The 22,297-nt window shown below is 36.9% G+C and overlaps 2 protein-coding genes and 1 pseudogene across 2 annotated transcripts; all 3 read left to right on the top strand.

Annotated features, from left to right (window-relative positions):
• The first annotated feature begins 133 nt into the window (after positions 1 to 133).
• On the top strand, positions 134 to 22,072 carry LOC143877110 (hyperosmolality-gated Ca2+ permeable channel 1.8-like). Its single transcript, XM_077378950.1, has 12 exons — positions 134 to 2,660; positions 3,358 to 3,724; positions 6,946 to 7,098; positions 8,805 to 8,940; positions 10,640 to 10,741; positions 15,713 to 15,832; positions 15,982 to 16,062; positions 16,859 to 17,199; positions 17,961 to 18,206; positions 20,012 to 20,336; positions 21,042 to 21,275; positions 21,729 to 22,072. Exons 2-12 carry the CDS (start codon positions 3,411 to 3,413, stop codon positions 21,858 to 21,860), a joined length of 2,184 nt encoding a protein of 727 aa, XP_077235065.1. The 5' UTR covers positions 134 to 2,660; positions 3,358 to 3,410; the 3' UTR covers positions 21,861 to 22,072.
• On the top strand, positions 2,379 to 3,158 carry LOC143876899 (uncharacterized). Its single transcript, XM_077378579.1, has one exon. It carries the CDS (start codon positions 2,379 to 2,381, stop codon positions 3,156 to 3,158), a length of 780 nt encoding a protein of 259 aa, XP_077234694.1.
• LOC143878043 (small nucleolar RNA snoR74) lies at positions 7,446 to 7,589 on the top strand (annotated as a pseudogene).
• Positions 22,073 to 22,297: the final 225 nt, after the last annotated feature.

The following is a 22,297-nucleotide window of genomic DNA, read 5'->3' as shown; positions in this document are numbered from 1 at the left end:
ATTACCTAGAAAATGTTATAAAATTTGAAAATTACGAAAAAAATAAAAACTACAAGCAAAAGGTGAAAAATTATAACAATTACGTGGAACCCAAAAAAGTTTTTCGAGCACATCTCATCCCTTCCCTCTTCTTCCCTGAGCAAAACCCATGAAAATTGCTTCCTCCCCCCTGTAAGTTCCCCCTCCCCAACCAACCTTTCTTAACCCTGGAATACGATGAAGGAACATTGGCCAGGCGAATCCTTTCCGCCCGAACCTCAACCCAGTCCAAAACCCCGAGCTTTAAACCCCCTTCTCTTTTCTGAAATCCAGTCGGAGCTAGATCCTAGCACCCACTATAAGAGAGGAACAAGAACGCACAAAATTTTTGAGAAGCCTGTCACCCTTTCCTCTCAAAAATCCAAGACCATTCCTAAAAACAAGCTGACCCCACCCCACCCATACCACAAAATCAAAGATTCCATTAACCCCGACACCCTGCACCATCTCAACCCACCCCCTCCAGCAAACCTTTCCCACTTTTTCACAATCACCTCTGTAAGTCCAAACCCACACACCCCTCATCAATCTTCTCTTGATTTGGTGGCTCTGAGGAACTCGGATGCGTTTTCCAACTCAGACCCAACTGGGCGAGTAGACTCGCTCCCTAAATCCGCCTCGGTCTCCCCCCTTTCCTCGGGCCCACCACCAAATCAAAATGGTTTATTTTCAAAAGTGGATACCTGCCCGCCCAACTACTCAGACCAGCGCCTAAGTGCCCCCCTCTCCCCCATCCAAAGTCCACACCCCGCCACTCCCCAGCCATCCCCAAACCTCCCGCCCAAGTTCTCAGACCAGCATCTAAGTGCCCACCTCTCCCTCTCCCCCTCCCAACTCCCGCCACTCCCCAACCCTTCCCAACCCACCTGAAAGATGCTCCTCCATCAAGTCCTTTATTGAACCTCCATTCCACTCCCCAAGATACAATCTGGCCCCAGCTACCTTCCAGTTCAGCCAAACCGTCTCAGCCTCAAACCCTTGAGGGTGAAAAGTATTCCAAAGTGGAACTCCCTATTTACCCATTCCTCATCCCAGATAGTGGAGACAAAGATTGAATACCACTCCCCTATAGAATCTGACCTTGGACCAAGAAGAGCTAACTTTGAGGAGGGAGATTTCCAAAAAGCTGAAGAAATGTGGAATCACTGCCTCCTGGGAAGGCAGCCTTACTACCTCACCCTGAAAGATCAGCTGATTAGAAAATGGAGGCCTAAAGGAGACTTCAATCTTGTGGCCCTCCCAAACAGTTTTTTCCTTTTCAAATTTACCAATGAAGAAGATTGTACTAAGGCTTTAGAGACGCCAACAACCTATGGAGGTCGTACCCTCATCATTCAGAAATGGTCCCCTGATTGTGCTCTAGAAAAGATGAAATTATCAACCATTCCTTTGTGGATAAAGTTCCCTGCGCTTCATCTAAAATATTGGACCCGAACAGGTCTTGGGAAGCTTGCGAGCCTTATAGGAAAACCACTCTCCATGGATACCAAGACTGCGGAAGGTTCCCGACTCACCTTTGCCAGAGTTTGCGTAGAGATCTCCTCGGATGACCTTCTCCCGGATTTAATCCACATCCAAACTCCCATAGGATTAGAAACCCAAGCTGTGGAATATGATTGGAAGCCCAGGGCCTGCTGCCTGTGCAAGGATTTTAGCCATGCTTCAGATCGCTGTGCTCAAATGCCATCCCAAAATAAGCAAAGAGCAAAATCAAAGCAAGAGTGGGTGGAGAGCCAAAGAGACCCCTGAAATCAGCCCCCCTGACAATCCAATCTCGACATCAGCTCCTCCCCTTGCTTTCCTTCCCATCTCAAATGCCTTTGATACATTAATGGAACCTGAAGAAACCCCAGAGGCAGCTGAAACCACTCTCATGCCAGAAAACTCATCCCCCCACATTACCCCTCAACCCCTTGCTGCTCAGGAATTAGACAATCCTTCTGCCCGATTTCCCCTCCCTGTGGTTGATACAAAGGATCAATCTTCTGATTCCCCCACTTCCAGCACTCCAATTTAAAAAAAAGCTAAGAAAAAGAAGAAAATCACCCCCTCTCCTTCCCCTGCTACAATCCACTCCCCCATCAGTATTGAAAGCTCAAAGCCCCCCTCCTCATCCTCCTCTCACTCTCCCTCTGCCCCTGCTACAATCCACTCCCCCATCAGTATTGAAAGCTCAAAGCCCCCATCCTCATTCCCCCCTTCTCTTCGCCCATTCCCTCCAAAGTCGCTGGAGGTTTCTGAAGGTCTAAACTCTCCCATGTCACTGGATGTCTCTGAAACCCAAAACCCCCCTGAATCCGCCTCCCTGACAGCCAAATCTCCTCCCCCCATGGTTACAAATGAAAATTGTTGATGCTTGGAATGTGAGAGGTCTCTGCACCTCCACAAAAAGAATAGAAGTCAGAGATCTTATAAGGAAAACTCAATCCCCTATCTGCTGTCTCATTGAAACTAAAGCAAAAATTCACAAATTGACAGAATATTCCTCATTTATCTGTGATGGCTGGCAAGTTCATGGGAACTATTCCTCTGTTGTGAAAGAAAGAATTTGGATCTTATGGGATCCAAGGTTTGTAAATGTCAACATTCTTGAAGAATCCAGCCAATTCAGCCATTCAGAGGTAAGGTTGATTCAGACAAGCCAATCTTTTAATCTCACTGCTATCTATGCACATAACTACTACATTTCCCGTAGAGCTCTATGGGCAGATCTTGAATCCATTGAACCCCAGGTTAACCTCCCTTGGCTCCTGATCGGAGATTTTAATGTGGTTAGATATGTGAATGAAAGGATTGGCAACACAAATCATTACTTGAATGAAACAGAGGAATTCAATGAATGTATACCTAACTGCGCCTTATCTGATCTCCGTTCCAACAGTCATCAATGGACTTGGCATAACAGATCCACCTCAAACCGAAAACTTGCTAAGCTTGATAGAACCCTGGTAAATGAGCTAGGGCTCCAGAATTTTGCTTATTCGTTAGCAGAGTTTCTCACTCCTGGAATCTCTGACCACTGCCCCATTACCATCTCCCTTGAAAACCATCAGAGTTTTTCACTTCTGTGCTATTTTTTGACATATAGTAAAACTAAAACCCTAACACCAGAAATCTGATTTTTTCATTTGATACTTGATTGAGTTCATTTGAAACCGTTTAATGCAAGTCTCTGTCTATTTGATACTTGATTGAGTTCATTTGATACTCAATTGGTTTTATCAATTTGAACACTTGATCTATTTGATTTTGGGTGGATTTAGGGTTCCACAAATATGATTTTTTCTCGTTATTCATGTTTTTCTTCTTCTTTTGCAGGTGATCATCCTACCTAAGAAACAAAAACCCCTTTAGTTTCTTCTGGAATTTTAATGGCTACTCTTGAAGAAATTGGAGTTTCAGCCTTTATAAACATTGCATGTGCATTTGCCTTTTTGTTGGCATTTGCTGTGTTGAGAGTTCAACCTATTAATGACAGGGTCTACTTCCCAAAATGGTACATTATTGGGTCCAGAACACGTCCCCCAAGGTCTGAGAATTTTGTTGGCAGGTTTGTAAATCTCAATTTTTGGACTTACCTTACTTTCTTAAATTGGATACCCGAGGCTTGGAGGATGAGTGAGAGCGAGCTTATTGATCATGCTGGCCTAGACTCTGCTGTCTATCTCCGGATTTATATTCTGGGGTACTGTAAAATTTTATCTTCTTCATCTCAGTTTTTTTCTTTTTTTAAATTTGGTTGTGGGTTTTTGATGTATTGAACAAATGGGTTTTTTTGTTGTTGATTACTTTATGCTGTTGGCTATTGAACAATTCAACTATTTAAACATGAAAGACTGCTGATGGGGTTTGGTTGATTGTCAGTTCCTGCTTGACTATTCCTAAATTTTACTGTCGTTTGACATGGAATTATATTCTTGGATACATTTGTTTTTTATTTAGTTTATGGGTTTTTATAGTTGTAGACTGATGGTTTTTTTTTTTAATTTGATGTTTCTGTTGCCATAACTGTATTTCAATATTCAGCATCTATTGAATTACTGTGGAAAATGTAGTTGTCTGAAAATTCCAACCTACTGATTTGGGCTGTTTGATTTGTAGAATACAGAGACTTGTGGGTTTGCTAACATTTTTAATCTAGACTATTTGCCATTTATCTTCCTGGGGGTGGATTTATTTTCTTCTTCTTCTTCCTTTTTGATAACTTTGTTGTTGGAAAAGAAGAGGAACAAGGAGAAAAGGAGGACAAGAGGTCCTCACAAAGCAGAATAATACAGGAGGAAACTGTTTAACAAGAGGAAACCAGAGTCCAGACACAAGAGATGTAGTTATTGGTAATAAAAATGGACAGAGGGCTGCATTGAAGCATCCCTTTAAAATATTTAATGGAGAATCAAATGGGGGAGGAGCTTCTGAAACGACAAACTTATCATCATTTCTATTTCTTTACAACAAGTATGTGAGATAGACCCCTAGATGGGAGACAGGGAACACTTGACCCTTTCAATGCAACCAAGACAACAACCCTTTCAAGATGTAGTTATCCCCGAGCAGGGCATCAACATAGAGAAGAAAATTGCTTCGAATACAAAGCTTATGGTAGCGTGTCGGCTTTGGTTGGTTTTGCCATGTTCATTTCAGATTCTAAGAACAGATTTGGTTTTACCATGTTGGTTTTATATTCTTGGGTACTGTAAAATTTTATCTTCTTCATCTCTGTTTTTTTCTTTTTTTAAATTTTGTTGTGGGTTTTTGTTGTTTTGAACAAATGGGTTTTTTTTGTTGTTGATTACTTTATGCTGTTGGCTATTGAACAATTCAACTATTTAAACATGAAAGACTGCTGATGGGGTTTGGTTGATTGTCAGTTCGTGCTTGACTATTCCTAAATTAGACTGTCGTTTGACATGGAATTATATTCTTGGATACATTTGTTTTTTATTTAGTTTATGGGTTTTTATAGTTGTAGACTGATGGTTTTTTTTTTAATTTGATGTTTCTGTTGCCATAACTGTATTTCAATATTCAGCATCTATTGAATTACTGTGGAAAATGTAGTTGTCTGAAAATTCCAACCTACTGATTTGGGCTGTTTGATTTGTAGAATACAGAGACTTGTGGGTTTGCTAACATTTTTAATCTAGACTATTTGCCATTTATCTTCCTGGGGGTGGATTTATTTTCTTCTTCTTCTTCCTTTTTGATAACTTTGTTGTTGGAAAAGAAGAGGAACAAGGAGAAAAGGAGGACAAGAGGTCCTCACAAAGCAGAATAATACAGGAGGAAACTGTTTAACAAGAGGAAACCAGAGTCCAGACACAAGAGATGTAGTTATTGGTAATAAAAATGGACAGAGGGCTGCATTGAAGCATCCCTTTAAAATATTTAATGGAGAATCAAATGGGGGAGGAGCTTCTGAAACGACAAACTTATCATCATTTCTATTTCTTTACAACAAGTATGTGAGATAGACCCCTAGATGGGAGACAGGGAACACTTGACCCTTTCAATAAAACCAAGACAACAACCCTTTCAAGATGTAGTTATCCCTGAGCAGGGCATCAACATAGAGAAGAAAATTGCTTCGAATACAAAGCTTATGGTAGCGTGTCGGCTTTGGTTGGTTTTGCCATGTTCATTTCAGATTCTAAGAACAGATTTGGTTTTGCCATGTTGGTTTTATATTCTTGGGTACTGTAAAATTTTATCTTCTTCATCTCTGTTTTTTTCTTTTTTTAAATTTTGTTGTGGGTTTTTGTTGTTTTGAACAAATGGTTTTTTTTGTTGTTGATTACTTTATGCTGTTGGCTATTGAACAATTCAACTATTTAAACATGAAAGACTGCTGATGGGGTTTGGTTGATTGTCAGTTCGTGCTTGACTATTCCTAAATTAGACTGTCGTTTGACATGGAATTATATTCTTGGATACATTTGTTTTTTATTTAGTTTATGGGTTTTTATAGTTGTAGACTGATGGTTTTTTTTTTAATTTGATGTTTCTGTTGCCATAACTGTATTTCAATATTCAGCATCTATTGAATTACTGTGGAAAATGTAGTTGTCTGAAAATTCCAACCTACTGATTTGGGCTGTTTGATTTGTAGAATACAGAGACTTGTGGGTTTGCTAACATTTTTAATCTAGACTATTTGCCATTTATCTTCCTGAGGGTGGATTTATTTTCTTCTTCTTCTTCCTTTTTGATAACTTTGTTGTTGGAAAAGAAGAGGAACAAGGAGAAAAGGAGGACAAGAGGTCCTCACAAAGCAGAATAATACAGGAGGAAACTGTTTAACAAGAGGAAACCAGAGTCCAGACACAAGAGATGTAGTTATTGGTAATAAAAATGGACAGAGGGCTGCATTGAAGCATCCCTTTAAAATATTTAATGGGGAATCAAATGGGGGAGGAGCATCTGAAACTACAAACTTATCATCATTTCTATTTCTTTACAACCAGTATGTGAGATAGACCCCTAGATGGGAGACAGGTATCACTTGACCCTTTCAATGCAACCAAGACAACAACCCTTTCAAGATGTAGATTATCCCCGAGCAGGGCATCAACATAGAGAAGAAAATTGCTTCGAATACAAAGCTTATGGTAGCGTGTAGGCTTTGGTTGGTTTTGCCATGTTCGTTTCAGATTCTAAGAACAGATTTGGTTTTGCCATGTTCGTTTTATATTCTTGGGTACTGTAAAATTTTATCTTCTTCATCTCTGTTTTTTTCTTTTTTTAAATTTGGTTGTGGGTTTATGTTGTTTTGAACAAATGGGTTTTTTAAATTTTTATAGTTCAGAGTTAGCTTTGTTTGTTAAAGTTAATGTCTAGTTGTTCATGTCAATATTCTTTCAATTATAATTATTGTTTATTGATCTAAAGATTATTCATTTCATGTGACAGTTTGAAGATTTTTGTGCCAATGACAATCCTAGCAGTCTCGGTTCTTATTCCTGTCAACTTATCCGGTGGAACACTACTTTTTCTAAAAGGAGAGTTAGTTTTCAGTGACATTGATAAGCTTTCAATATCAAACGTTAACCCTCGGTCCCAAAAGTAAGTTCATACTTCTCTTACTAATGGAAGAAATATCTTATTTACCACAAAGTATCCCTACATTTATGCTTCTCTTACAATTGAATGTAAGTTTATATTGCTATGTACTAGTAGATATTTTCCCTATCCTTATTTGGTCTTAGTATAAGAAGATTGGATGATTAATTTCATAGGACATGCCCATTTTATAAAATAGCTTAAGGAACTGTTTACAATTTTACTTGATTGTAAGAAAAGGAGATGTGATTCTGTTGCCTAGTCAAAAAATATCTAATGTTATTTTACTTTGTTGCAAGTCAGCATCTTAGGATATTTTAAGGATATGGGTTATTTCTTAGAGAAAACTGAAAAATGATGACATGGAAACTGTTACCTTGTTTATTAAAACACCATCATTCTCGTCTACTTCAGGGAAAGTGAGTGCATTGTTATTGGGTGAACCTCTGTTAATGTTGTTAACGACAAAAGGTTCAGTAAACGATGACACATTATGAACTTATCCTCATAATCACACTTTTCAAAAAAAAATAATTAAAACACCATCATACTATTGCAAGAAGAACACTGGATAGTATCCTGAGTGTACATATCCACTAATCCTAATTTACTACAATTTAGTTACAAATGTTCCCTCTTGCCTCACAATTGACTTGCCAATTCACAAACTGTATCAGAGTGTCTAGGAACCGCTCGGGAGTGACCCACAATTTAGCACAAAAGGTCATGATCAGTCGGGCCTTATTGTTCGTGTCACATTTGTTTGGCTTTTGTAAAGTTTGGATCTCTGATAAATATTGTGTGTATAGAGTTGATGACAGAAAATTCAAAATTCATCTCCACCATCTTCAATTTCATCCATAAAAGATGTAGGATTTTGAGTGCATCAGGTATTTGGTTAGCTATTTGGCGGTGACTTGTCTTTTGGCATTGGTTGTCATGTTGTGTGACGTAACCTTGATGTCCCAGGCCCAACCCTAACCTACTTACCAAATACAGAACCACAGAAGGAAATAAAAATTTCTGTTTGCCAAAAACTTGGATGTCGACGTGAGGTCATTTTCTGCTTTACTGCCATGAGGCCATCAGTTCACATCCATATCATTATCAGTTTCAGATTTATGCTATTGATAATATCATCTATTTATTATTCCCAGTAGTATTTGGGTCTACTTGTTCTACTACTTTTTCTTAGTGCTTCTTTTCTGTAGCCTAACCTAAACTATATTATTTAATTAGTATTGAAAGAGATCATATGTTGCTTCTCCCTACTGAAAAATTCTCCTACTTGTAAGCTCTCTGTGGCTTTATTTCTCAGCTTATTGAGGGTGGAATAGTTCTGTCTTATGCCTCAACTTTGTGTACTGTAAATTCCATGTATATCTTTTCCTAAACTTTCAAAAGTTTATACAATACTCTATTTAGGTGTACATTCCTTTCTTAATGTGGTCATTCTTTTTTAATTGAAAAGTTTATACAATACTCTATTTAGGTGTACATTCCTTTCTTAATAATCAATTTTTACATAGATCTTCTGATGAACTACTGCACCATCTCTTAGTAATGTGTACTAATTCTAAACACCTACATTTCCATTTGCATAAATGTTTCATGCTGGTTCTGGTGTTCGATACCACTTATTTTTTCCTTTTTATTTTAGAGGAGATATTGTTGGACATTTCATTAAGAAAAGAATTTTTCTGTTTCAGGTTTTGGGCCCACATATCAATGGCATACGTGCTTACAATATGGACTTGCTATCTGCTCTACTGGGAATATAATAGAATAACATCTATGAGGTTGCATTTTCTAGCCTCAAACCATCGCCGTGTTGATCAATTCACAGTAAGAGTTTTCATTGAAGCTTTATGGCACTACTGAAATTAAATTAAGTACCCTAGTTACTGGGAGAAAACATTCATGTGCTCTTTTGCTCCTTTCTTTTCAAACTTCTATTATTTTGCATTTCCATAAAGTAGATCTGTTATTGATGTTTTGTGAGTACTAATATATCATGACATAACTTTATGCACACATTAACTTTGACTGTCATCAATATGCATTTACCATTTTCTGAGCATACTTTCTGCATAAAACTATGAAGAGACAAGTGGAGGTTTAGTGGAGTTTCTTGTAATTACTTTCAGATCATGGATGCATAAAAACCTGAAAGGAAAATGAAACTATCATAGATATATTCTGAATAAATGTGGGTGGGTGAACTATTGCTCTATTGGAGAAGGGGAAGAAATGTCATGACCATGTACTATAGTGACTCATTGAGCTCTCATTTAGATAACTGATATAAATTGGTTGTCGTCTCTAGAGTGCAAAGTTGAGCGCATTGCACTAAGAATGTCTACAACATGATAAGGGTGACCTGAAAAACTAATCTAACGGTAGTATGAGGTCCATCTCGATCTCGGTAATATTTCCTAGTTATTTTGAAAAAAGATGCAATTATTAGAGCTACGATCACGAAAGCAAGGATGTCAGTTCCAGAGTGGAGAAACACTTCTCCTATAATAGCTAATCGAAAATGAATTTTATAATAGTTTCCCCAAAAATGTGAAACCCAAGGAGAAGTCTGGGAAGATCCTAGGAGACCTCGAAGAAGTGCAAGGGAAACACATTGTGTGTGCATAATGTAGCAAAGCATGTTTGTTCGTTCCCCAACATTTCCCATGGATATGATGCACTTCTCCCAACATTTCCTGCTTCATTATCCCTTTCTTGTCTCTTCCTCTTTATCTAGGGTCTTCATGTCTCACTCATGTTTTGCCATTTGTTTTGCTTCTTACTCTGCTAACTTTAACTCCAAGTCATCTGGAGGTGACAAATTTATGTTCTGGTAACATATAGTGTTCGCTTCTACATGGAACGATGAAAATGCAGGGAATACAACTAACTTCCTTAGGAGCTTTGGGATGTATGGTGCGCAAGCTAGTTTCATTGGAAATGGAAATGATGCTTTAAGCTTTTAAATCCCACAGGAATCCGGGTGTGACTACAAAGAGTTTAGGGTGTGATCAAATTGGTTGGCAGAACCCTACTACTCTGAATTCACAAATCCACCAGCAGTGGGGGGCTTCCTCATCTTTGCTTGTCTTTGATGGTCCTGTTACAGTTGGTTACCTTAGTCTCCTCAGATATGAGGTTATGTGACTTTTAATCTGTTTCTAGGTGTCAAAGCATGGTCTTTAAGGCATGATTATGTGTTCAAGATGCATTTACCAAGGAAACACTTTTTTCAAGTTATGCGTTACTGTTCAAAATGAGAAATCTGTGCTGTATTATTCATTAATGTAATAATGAAAAAGGATAAAAGCTCATGCATGCATAGAAGTAAGTCCTGCCTATTTTATTTTTTATGATGATTGTGCATTGTGGTGATTCATGATCTACACTTTATTATAAGTAGTTCTTACTTCATGTCTCGACTATGCTGTAATGTGATATCCCTCTTCTAACATTGTAGCCAATGGTTGTGGAGTTTTTTGAAGCTCACAAAGAATTTTAATTTGGTTTCTGGTTATTTTTGCAGGTAGTGGTCAGAAATGTGCCACATGTTTCAGGCCAGTCATTGTCAGAGACTGTGGATCACTTCTTCCAAACTAACCACCCCAACCATTATATTGGTCACCAGGTAGTATTCATTCTTGTAATTAAATTTGTTGAAAATAGTAATGTTACTTTGCATGACATGGAAGGGGTCTGCAGATGTTGTCACTTGTCACTATATGTAGACACCCCCATTTTCCTCCGCTTTAACCAACAAAGGTTTTCGTTAGCATTTTTCATTTGAAGACCATTTTCCCATTTCTCGAGCTTTTCCCTATGTCCCAAGTCATATTCTCCATAGCATTCCTTTTCCCTCTACTTCCATCACTTTCTATCTCATTTTTCTTATCCCTCTCTTTGGAGTTCATTTTCCGTGGAAAATTTGAAGAAGTTGGAATTTCGAAGCCCGCCATATGTTTCTTTTTATTATTATTCATAAATTTTCGCCAAGAGGTGGTGCATATCATTTTCAAAAATGTTACGTGACAATGGTTGGTGTTTCGGTAATTTAAAGCAGGGCCTACAATTTGTATTTCAAAAATTGCAGAATTTCAATCAATGGATGTTTGAGGGGCCCGCTATTGAAATTTAGAATTTCCATGGATATCCGGCTAGTTTGGGAGCCTCAATGCAATATGGAATTTATAAAACCCAAGTGTCACCATTCGGTAAATTTTTCTCAGGGTCCGTAATCTCACTTTTGGATTTTTCTACCCAGCACCCTCTTTCCTTACAACTTACGCTAGCTAGTGGGCCCCATCAAAAGTTGTTCTTATCTAAATACTAGCTATTGAATGAGGAAGAGTCCCTGCTGATTTTAACTTTAATTAGATGTAGGAAGTGTAAATAAGTTGGGTGGTATGACCATGATTCGGTCAATTTGGAAAAACTCCCAAATTCGTTCACCATTTTGTGGGGTCCACTAGACGAGCCAATGGCCCAATTGATTAATATATTACTATGCATGTGGGCTGAAGTGGGCATGATATCATGATTTGAGGTGGCTAGTGGAAATGATTTTGGAGATATTAATTCATTCGGAATTTCGTCCATCAAATGGATGATTCAGATCTTTCTATGACAATGGTTCTAAGGCGCCACCTACTTGCTCTTTGGATTATAAAATTGATGGTTGAGATCGTTCTAGTGGGGATCTAATTTTGCGGTACAACCTAATTACACTATGGTCCATTAAAATAGATGGTTTGGATCATCCTATGGAATTAAATCACATCGCAGCCCAGTATTTGAACGGTCAAGATCATCAATTGTCGCCCATCAAATGAACGGTTCGGATCATCATATGGGAGTGATTTAAAGATGGTGTAACATATTCACATTGCGGCCCATTATTCGGACGGATCGGATCAGCCCATGGAAATGTTCTAAAGGGTGCAACCAATTTACATTTTTGGCCTATCGCTTGGACGGTTTGGATCATACTGCAAATGATTTAAGAGAAGAAAAGTGTTGCTCGTGCAACACTTCATGGAGGGGTATTTTAGTAAAGCTAAATATAAAAAAAAAAGAATTTGAGTGAAAGAGTCCAAATGGTTGAGTCTTCCTCATACTTTCTAAAAAGCATGTTATGTTAATTTTATTGAAAAAGTAATATCTCTCTTTCCTTGTATGGGCCCCACACGTTTTTTTTTTAATATTGGAAAGGGTGTAGTGCTGTTTGTTCACACGGTTTTGAGTATTCTTAAAATAACAATTTTAAAAAGGAATGCATGGTACTATCACCTTTGCTAAAAATAAAAAACTATTTTTTTATATTCAATACGTTGGTGGCACTCTCTCTCTACTACTTGGGAGATAAAGAATGTTTTTTTAAATAGAAGGAAGCTTTAATTTTTTGAACTCTTTCCAACTCTAGCTATCCTTGATTAAGGCATGTACGTTATGCGTAGAAGAATTATTTCTTTTTTAACAGACTTTCTATTGTATATTTTGGGGAGGGATTCAAGGCAAAGAGAGGTCACTATATGGAGGCCGATGGCTCTCTTGAGAAGGATTCAAATTTTTTGTTCCTTGGAGGCTTCATCGTTTCACTCTCTTGAACATATTATTCTTTCACTCCCAATCTTGGTTCCTTCTTGGTAGCACTCTCCAATACAAAGAAATTCCGTCCATCCCTTTTGGAGGAGTGGGCCATCTCTCTTAAGGTTCTCGTTTGAAGAACAATCAGAGTTCTTCATCTCTTCTTCAATATCTTCTTCAATAGACGTCGATATTGCGTAATCGTCGGGGATTTTCTAGCGTATAAAAGGGTGCGACAAAGCGTATACTTCGGATTTACGCACCCTAGAGACAAGGAGCGCGATCAACAGTAGGTTCCTCCACTTTTATAATATCAAAGGTAGAAAAGCATGCTTAGAGCCGTTTCTTCTTTGTTTTCTTCATGATTCTCGTAAAAGCTACCATGCATGATCTAATATGATTTTGATAGGTCAGTTTATTTGATTATCAATTTTGGTAAAAAAAAAAAAAAGAATCGTTATATGACAAAATTGGGCGTTTGACAGATTGGGATATCCAGTGGCTTTTGAATCGTTTTTACGAAATGAGTGTTTTGAAACTAAGGGTTTTTCGTGAAGCTATGTTTTCTGGGTTTTAATGTAGTTGAAATAGCACCGAAAATCTAAAAATTCCTGTAGATTTCATTTGTTTTGATGACATAAAAATTCGTTTAAATAATACCCTGAAATAGGATTTTGATGGTTCTAAAAATCGTTCATATAACAAAACCATTCAAAACTGATTGAATTTGGTCATCAGTAGATTTTTAATGTTCAAATATCATACAAAAAGTTTCAAAAGATTTGGAGTTTATTTATTATTTTTACTGGAATTGTTTTGATAAAATCACTGATTTTCATGTATATGAAAGACATATTATTAAACGAACTCCTTAAAAGCTGAAATTTGGTAGCAAGATGAACTGACCAGTCAGAATCATATTGTGAATTTTTCGGAAATTTTGGTCATATTTTAATATTTTTTATTCAATTTTAATTGTTCTGACCAGAATATGAATATATCTGTTAAAAATAGATAATTATCGAAATAATGTCTGAATGTTTTCTCATAATTTTCTATTTGTCCGAGAATGGTCTAGTAAAAGTTTGGTTGGATTTGGAATTAATTTGATATATTTGTTAGTGTAATGTCATCAATCTGACTCGAAAGTGGAAAATCAATTAAAAATCGAATTTCAATCTTTAAAATCATGAAAAATTAAAGCAGAATATATTTTTCAAGAATACATCATATCCTAAAATTTCTGGAACAGATAACTTAATTAGCTGTAGGCTTCTTTGTAAAATCATTAATCTGATCCAATTGTGATAAATTCATTTAAAAATCCAAATTAATTCAAAGCACCTTGAAAATTTTCAGAGAACAACTTTTCATAATATATTCAATCAATAAGCCATTTGAAACAGAAATTTTAGGAGTAATAGATTTCCTTTGTAAAATAATATGCTAGGATAGTTTTGCTGCCGAGATCGTAACCATAATCGTATACTAATGGCGATCGATCCAGCATAATTGGAGTGCGTAAATTATAGTATGTTATTGGCTCCGAGGTCCACTGTCCACGGAAATCCTGAGAAATATGCCAGGCAATAAGATACCATAACTTACGTGCTAAAATTATACAAGGGTTGAGAGCACGATTCCCTTCCATGGTTGCAATTCGAGGCCGAAACTTGCGAACCATAGAGCCTTTGGTATTCCTTAGATGTTTAGGAATTGAAAATCCTCAAAAATCGAAAATCATTAAGTTTAACAAATCGAATTAACTCGATCCGCGTCTTAGGAGCCTTTGGATTACGGTCTCCTGTCGTAGGAACCTTTAGGACCCCTTAGGAACACTTACGTCTCGTTGTGTCTTAGGTTTTAGGGAGTCCTAGAGTTAGGAGTCCACCCTCATCACGCTCATTTGCTATGGATAGCAACCGTGCCAATAGATCTAGTTACACTAGTCACCCCTTTTTCCCATAGGACAAGCCTAGTTACCTAGGATGTAGGTTCACCTGCATTAGTCAAAGGGATGTCTTGTACTTAGATAGGACCATATAGCATCTTGATGGAGTCCTAGGATAATAAAATCTACTCAACTTGAATTAAATAATTTCTCTTAAACTGTAAAACAGTCAATCCAGTCTAGATCGGTGTCTTAGATGAGTTAGGCATAAGTAGCTTAGTTCAGGTGCACCGAACTACGATCGACTCTGATTCCAGTGAGGCTGGGATACGTAGGCAACTTGGATACTTGAGTGGCATACCAAGCGCGAGTCGGCTCCACACATAAGTGGTGGGGTTTTGTACATTAATCCTTAAATTAAAAGTAATGAAATCCCTTAGGACTTTCCATGAAATTAGAATTTTAGGAGAACTTTCACTTAGATTGAATTCAAACAAGTTAAGAAAATCAAGATACACATTTAGGAATTACATTGAAATTAGATCATAGGATGCATGTCACGTAGTTCGCATATTAATATAGATTTAAATGAGCCACTTAAAATAAATTCAAAAGAGTTAACTTTTGGAATTGAAGACCGATTATCGGGCAGGAATGGTGCATGTGGTGGTAACTCCCCATACCTTCCATTCTTCTAACCAGGTAACGAGTCTAGATTTCTGGTCAATTATGGGTCCTAGATCCCTCATCTAGGTGGCGACTCTGTCACTCTCTTTTGTGTGGAATTCGGATTGCCTTAGTGATCCCAAGTTCACGGAAACGATGAATTAAATCACACCTTGCTAGGCTCGGCGGCTTACCCCTGCCCTTATGGGTACTGGGTTGCACGTTTGTTTGCACCTTATGGCTTGGTTGCTGCCTGCTTAGTTGGGTAATTAAAATCAATAATAAAAAGCACACGTCATTCGCGTGGGTACAAGAGACGAAGAGAGAGGGTGGCGGTTCGCGCCCCACCCCTCTCACGGGATCGGGTCCCACACTATAGTTATCGTCATGATAAATATGTTGTTTTTGCTTTGGATAATTGTATTGATTTCATGATAATTGATGTTTGTTATTTTTCAGGCTGTCTACAATACAAACAAACTTGCTAAGCTCGTGAGCCAGAAGGATATTTTCCAAAACAAGCTGAACTATTACCAGCTTCAGTTAGAAACGAGGCCAGAGAGAAGGCCAAGTGGAAAGGTATATCATTTTACAATCCCATGATGATAAAAATCCTTGTCAAGCTAACCTACATTTAATTAAGACTCAAATTTCACTACATTCTTGTTGCCTTTGATTGTTGCTTAAATTTTGAGTATTTTATTGGCTGTTCTCTTTTCATGTTCCAGACCGGATTTCTTCGCCTTGTTGGTGCAAAGATGGATTTGATTAATTTCTATGAACATGAGATCGATGAGCTTGAGGGAAAGGTAAGTCTTCTAGATTCGTATATGATAATCTTGTGTGGCATATTCAAGTTGCTTGATGATAAATATCTTTGTAAAATTGTTGGGATTTATAATGCAAATGCGTTATATTTTTCCACAGTTTTAAATTCCCACCGAAATCAACACGAAATGACCAAAATGTTTCTGTTTCCATCCTCACCTAAATGATATTGAAATTGAAACACATACAACATCCAAATCGTAAGTGCATTAGTGGTATACTGTATCAATATGTGTTACATAGTTTACATTTAGATGAATTGCATATGAAATGTGGTGCATGTATTGTGATACATATTATATAAATTACATGTGAAATGTGGTGTCTGCTGAATTATTATTAGACATGTGCAACACCTCACGTCACTAGATGTTGGATGTTATTAAACCATTATGGATGATTGTCTTGCTTATGCAATGGTTTTTAAGTATGTATTCTAGCATTTCCTAAGTTTCATCTTAAAATTCTATCATTTACATGGGTTTCCATATGTTTCCATGGATTTATTTGATTTTCACCAAAATTCCCAACTGGAGCCAAAACATATCCATTTCCTTGGCAGCAACCGAAACTGAAATTTAAAACCTTGCATTTTCTCTTATATGGCAACACATGATGTTCATACTCGGTTTCTACTTCCTAGTTTTTTATGACGACTGATGCATTTTCTTAGATTTGATTGGCATGGATATCATATGTTTGTTTTTGTTTTGTTTGGATTCTCAATTAAGTATGCCCCAACAAGTATTTATACAATTCTCTTATATCATGTTTCAGATTGTATCTGAGCGTCACAGGATTCTTAATGATCCAAAAGCTACTAAGCCAGTAGCTTTTGTTTCATTCAATTCACGATGGGGGGCAGCTGTATGTGCACAGACACAGCAAAGCAAGAATTCTACACTGTGGATAACTGATTGGGCCCCAGAACCACATGATGTGTACTGGCAAAATCTTGCAATACCATTTGTTTCTCTCAGCATCCGGAAGCTTGTTGTATCACTATCGGTGTTTGCATTGGTGTTCTTTTACATGATGCCCATTGCTATAGTGCAATCATTTGCAAATCTTGAAATTCTAGAAAGAGTTGCTCCTTTCCTCAGGCCAGTGATCGAAGTGTAAGTTTTCTGTCGGATGTGCTTTATAAGTAGAAGAAATTTTATAATTTTGAGATTTTAAACTAAGCGATTACTTAAGATGACAGGACAAATTAGTTGGGAATCTATACTTGAATATTTGGGTTTGAATGTGTACTGTGGAGCATAGAGTTGATTGATCATGACGATTGAAATGTATTCTACAAGTTCAAAATGAAACCATCTTTAGGAACTTCTGAAAGCTTAGATCAATTTGGTTTTTATGTCCGATTATTTCATTGCATTTCAGCAGCATTTTATTGAGGAACCTCTATTATTTCTATATTATCTTTGTTTGTTTTGGTATATTTTACTTTGGCACGCCCCATGCAATAATTTGACTTCACTAATGATTTCGGTTGTGTGCAGCATGCTTACAATTTTTTGTGTTGATTCCTATCACTTAATTTGTATTAGGAACTTCCAATCAGTTTCAGTCCCATATATATTTCTTGACTGTTTGATGACTTGGGTTGTGCCAATGATACTAGAATATTTTTTGCTTTCCATCGTTTCTTGTAGCTTTTCTAGTCTGTTATATTATAAAAATGTACTCATGATTTGGGCAAATCTAGTTACTCTGCTTAAGTTTATTGAATATTGTAGTCTTGATTGCTCGTTCAAGATTTTATTGGTGAGATTTCCAAAGCCTAACTCTTAGAATAGTTATCAGTTAAATGTTTGTTCTAGCCTCACATTCATTTTTATTAGTATTGACTTTGGATGCTTGTAATATCATGCAGGAAGGTGATCAAATCATTCCTCCAAGGATTCCTCCCCGGTCTGGCTTTAAAAATATTTTTATACTTTCTTCCTTCGAATCTGATGTTTTTGTCAAAAGTTGAAGGCTACATGTCACTATCATCGCTCGAGAGAAAGACTGCATCTAAATATTACTATTTTATGTTGGTCAATGTGTTTTTGGGGAGCATAGTGACGGGAACTGCTTTCCAGCAACTCCATTCTTTTCTCCATCAATCACCAACCAAGTAATTGTCTCACACCTTCTGATATTGCATGTTCTTATTTGCAGATAGTACACTTCATATTTCAGAGTAATTTAGTACAAACGAGGCCATCTTTGGGATGTATTTCACTTATTGTTCTTCATAGTTGTACTTTATAGAAATTCAAAGTTATCAAATTTTTAAAAAGAGAGAATATATAACCTAGAATGATGAGACATCAATGGAAAGTTAAAAATTATTCATGTTCTTGATTCAGGAAGTGATGGTTCATGATGCAAGTATAAAACTTGCTAGATAATTGAATGTTCACACAAAATTATTCATAGTTAAAAATTATTAGGAACTCGTCAAAAGTACAAAATTTACTAGATAATTGAATGATCACACAAACAATCCAATAGATCTTCACAACCAAAATTGGGGAGATAAAGTGAAAATAGATTTGATCAGAACATGGTCAAAGAAGGATAAAAGTCAAATATCAATTGGGGAAACTCGCAACTATTCATTGACCTCTTGAAAAGTATATCAAAACTTAGTATAATATATGCCCAAAACACCTTAAAACCCTAGGTCAACCATAACCATTGATAAGCTTGATTTCTGTTTAACTTAAAGTATGAGTCTCAATAGCTAAATACTTGGCATTTGAATCACGAGTAGGGATCGTAAAGAGGATATTAGAGCCCCCAAGTCCTTTACATTTTGCTTTCCATGAAACCCACACAACCAATTTCTAAAATTATAGAACTCTAAAATTAGACTCCATATTTGACGAAAACACTATTCAAGTTTTTGTTCGTATGGCTCACTAAAACCTGTTAAAGTATAAAGGATTAAATAACACCTTCTCCAACAGCTTAAGCTATTGGAGTAACTGGTAGTTTCACATGGTATCAGAGCGAATGCCTGGGATCAAACCTCCTTGATAGCAAAAAAATCCACATGTAATGGCCCAACCCAATAAAGGGGCCACATGTGGGCCAATCCTAAAAGAGGGGCCACACATGAGGGGGAATGTTAAAGTATATAACACCTTCTCCAACAGCTTAAGCTTTTGGAGTAACTGATTGTTTCACAAAACCTAATGAAACTCTACCCCAAAATTAAATAAACATTAGTTTCCATTAATCACAATGACCCATCTTGCCAGCTTTTCTGATGAATGGAGCTTTGTAGGGCTCACAATTAGCATTAGCATGATGTTTTCATTCGTCACTGGTCTACTTTTTTTTTATCCCGATTGACCCTCTTCTTCTCTTTAATCATTTTTGTTGAATTATAGCCTTGAATAAATTTTTTTCCTGAAATTCGTTTGCCTCATTTCCTAAGTACGTGCAAGAGCATACAAATCAGTATGCAATATGCTTAGTTTTTTTTAAAAAATATTTGATGTGAATGCATGCACTTTTATTTTGTGTGGAGTCGTTTGCATATTTAATGAAACAAAACAAAAACAAAAACCATATTTGGATTGCTTGATGTTTAAGCTCTTATGATTAGATCAGAAGTGAAATTTCACAAAAAATGAATGAGACCGTTCAATGAAGGTGGTTTTAGCTACTTTCCTCAAAATTATGATTGGTGTGTCATGTAAAATGCGAGGTGTGGTAGCTTGTATGTCATGTAAACTTTGAATCTTTATTTTGTATTTGATAAGGTAATTTGCGCATAGTAGTTTGCAAGTTCCTACACTCAATCTTGCATAACCTTAGCAGTCCATGATTAATTTGAAAAATCTAGTGAACAACTCTATTACCTTGCCAAATTGATCTTGCACATACATACAAATCCTGAAAACTCTCTCTCTCTCTCTTTCTCTGCAGGATTCCCAGAACCATTGGAGTATCTATACCGATGAAAGCTACGTTCTTCATTACATATATAATGGTTGACGGATGGACTGGCATTGCTAGTGATATTCTACGATTGAAGCCACTGGTCATATATCATTTTAAAAACATTTTTTGGGTGAAAACTGAAAGGGACAGAGAGAACGCAATGAACCCTGGAAGTGTTAACCTCCCAGAGACTCTGCCAAAACTCCAGTTATACATTCTACTGGGCATTGTCTATGTTGTGATCACTCCAATTCTTCTTCCTTTTATACTCGTCTTCTTTGGGCTGGCATACCTTGTTTATCGTCATCAGGTTTGTAATCATCCCAATGCTGTTCCTTCTCTTTTCATTCCCATAGTTGAATTAAATGTTGAAGGTTACCACATTCTTTACTGGTGCAAACTGACACAAGACATTGAATATTTGCCATCATAAACTTTCCTTTCAACTTGAAAAGGAACTATTTTCAAATATTTGCATGGCTATTATTGTGGAAAGCCGTAACTGTTGATATTTTTTAAGCACATCGGATATTGAAATTGTTATAAACTGCGAGTGTTATATTACTGTTGGCAAGTTCTGTAAGCTCGTGTCTGAAATCAGTTAATCAGTGGCTCAGGTAATATATGGACATTTAGACTTGGTGTGTTAAATATTTGAAAGAAGTCGTGAAAGATTAGGAATAAAGGTTTGGTGAAATATGGTAAATATGCAAAATAAGAAAACAATTTGCATAAACAATTTGCAGATGCATTTTTGGAAGGCTTACTGATCTATTATTCATGAAGCTCACTGGACCAAACCATTTGAGTTGGTGTTAAATTGAGGTTTACACATCTCCAGTGGTTTTTCTATTTGCAACATTTGAAGAACATGTGACTCATTTACTTTTTCCCTATAACTCTGCCTTCTTTGCAAATTCTTGCGTTCCATATAAATCCTATTGTCAAACTTAATTTTTACTTCAATATTTGGAAGGCTAGCTCATGGTTTTCTTCTTTACATTGTATATTCCAGATTATTAATGTCTACAATCAAGAATATGAAAGTGTTGCTGCATTTTGGCCACATGTACATGGCCGCATTATTGCTAGCTTGTTAATATCCCATCTTCTTCTGCTTGGTCTTCTCGCCACAAAGAAAGCTGCTAAGTCCACTCCTCTTCTTCTTGTTCTGCCTGTACTCACGATATGGTTCCACCGGTACTGCAAGAGTCGCTTTGAACCTGCATTTAGAAAGTTTCCTCTAGAGGTGAGCTTGCTTGTATGCATTTTGTAACTTTTGGATTTATTTTCATTTTTGAAATTAAACATTTCTTACCAGTTGAAGAAAGATACTTTATGGATTCAGAATTAGCAGTTTCCCAGTCTGTATGATATGGAACTAGTAGTGCCCAGCATTCTATGTTATACAAATGTAGTGTGTATGCATATACATATACATAAACATATAATGGGAAATGACATCAACACTCCCTTGCCTTGGTGATGGCACTTTATTTGTTTTACACTTTTCTAATAAGCTCCTATAAGCTCTTACAATTCCTCAAAAGCTATTGATAGCTAATCAAAAGGTTTAGTGAAGCGGATAATGAAATTATTAAAATAAGGGAGTTCATATTTCATTTCCTACATGTGTATCTTTACGCGTTTTGTGTTTTTCTTTTCTGTATTTTACTTTTAAAGTCTCTTGTTTGTATTTCAGGAAGCCATGGCGAAGGACAAATGGGAGCGAGCTTCGGAACCAAACCTCAACATTAACGAATACTTGGCGAATGCATACTTGCACCCACTATTTCGGTCATCCGAGGAAGTGGAAATGCAGAGTTCAGGGTAGACAAGGCTCAATCTCATATAAGTACGCCCGCCATGAGCGAACTAATTTCACCCAGCAGATGGTCTGAAGCGGGCCTTTTGTTTCTAGACTCACCACCCCTTTGCCATTGGAAACTTCATTTTATTTTTGTTTTGCTTAAAAAAAGTCCCCTCCTTAACGGTTCATTTTCCATGCATTAGCAAAATCATGTAATAAATGTAATTTTTAGGCCACTCTTTAACGAGTCGCAACAAATGAATTGTTTGGAGTTTCGATCAAAGCAAACCCAAGTGATCTTTTTATGGTCTCCACCTACATCAAGGATATAAACAATTCCTTGTTGGGCTCTACTAATGGTTGTGTTCAAAGATATAAGAAAGAGAGTACCCGTGAAAACCTGTATAGTGTATACTTTTTAAAATGGACTGTATGGACCACACCATGCGATGATCCAAACC

Source organism: Tasmannia lanceolata, unplaced genomic scaffold, assembly GCF_043159265.1.
Source record: "Tasmannia lanceolata isolate RefF3 unplaced genomic scaffold, GAP_Taslan_0.1 ptg000005l, whole genome shotgun sequence".
Lineage (NCBI taxonomy): Eukaryota > Viridiplantae > Streptophyta > Magnoliopsida > Canellales > Winteraceae > Tasmannia > Tasmannia lanceolata.
Note: the sequence above shows the minus strand (reverse complement) of the source record. Positions and strands in the feature narration are given on the sequence as shown.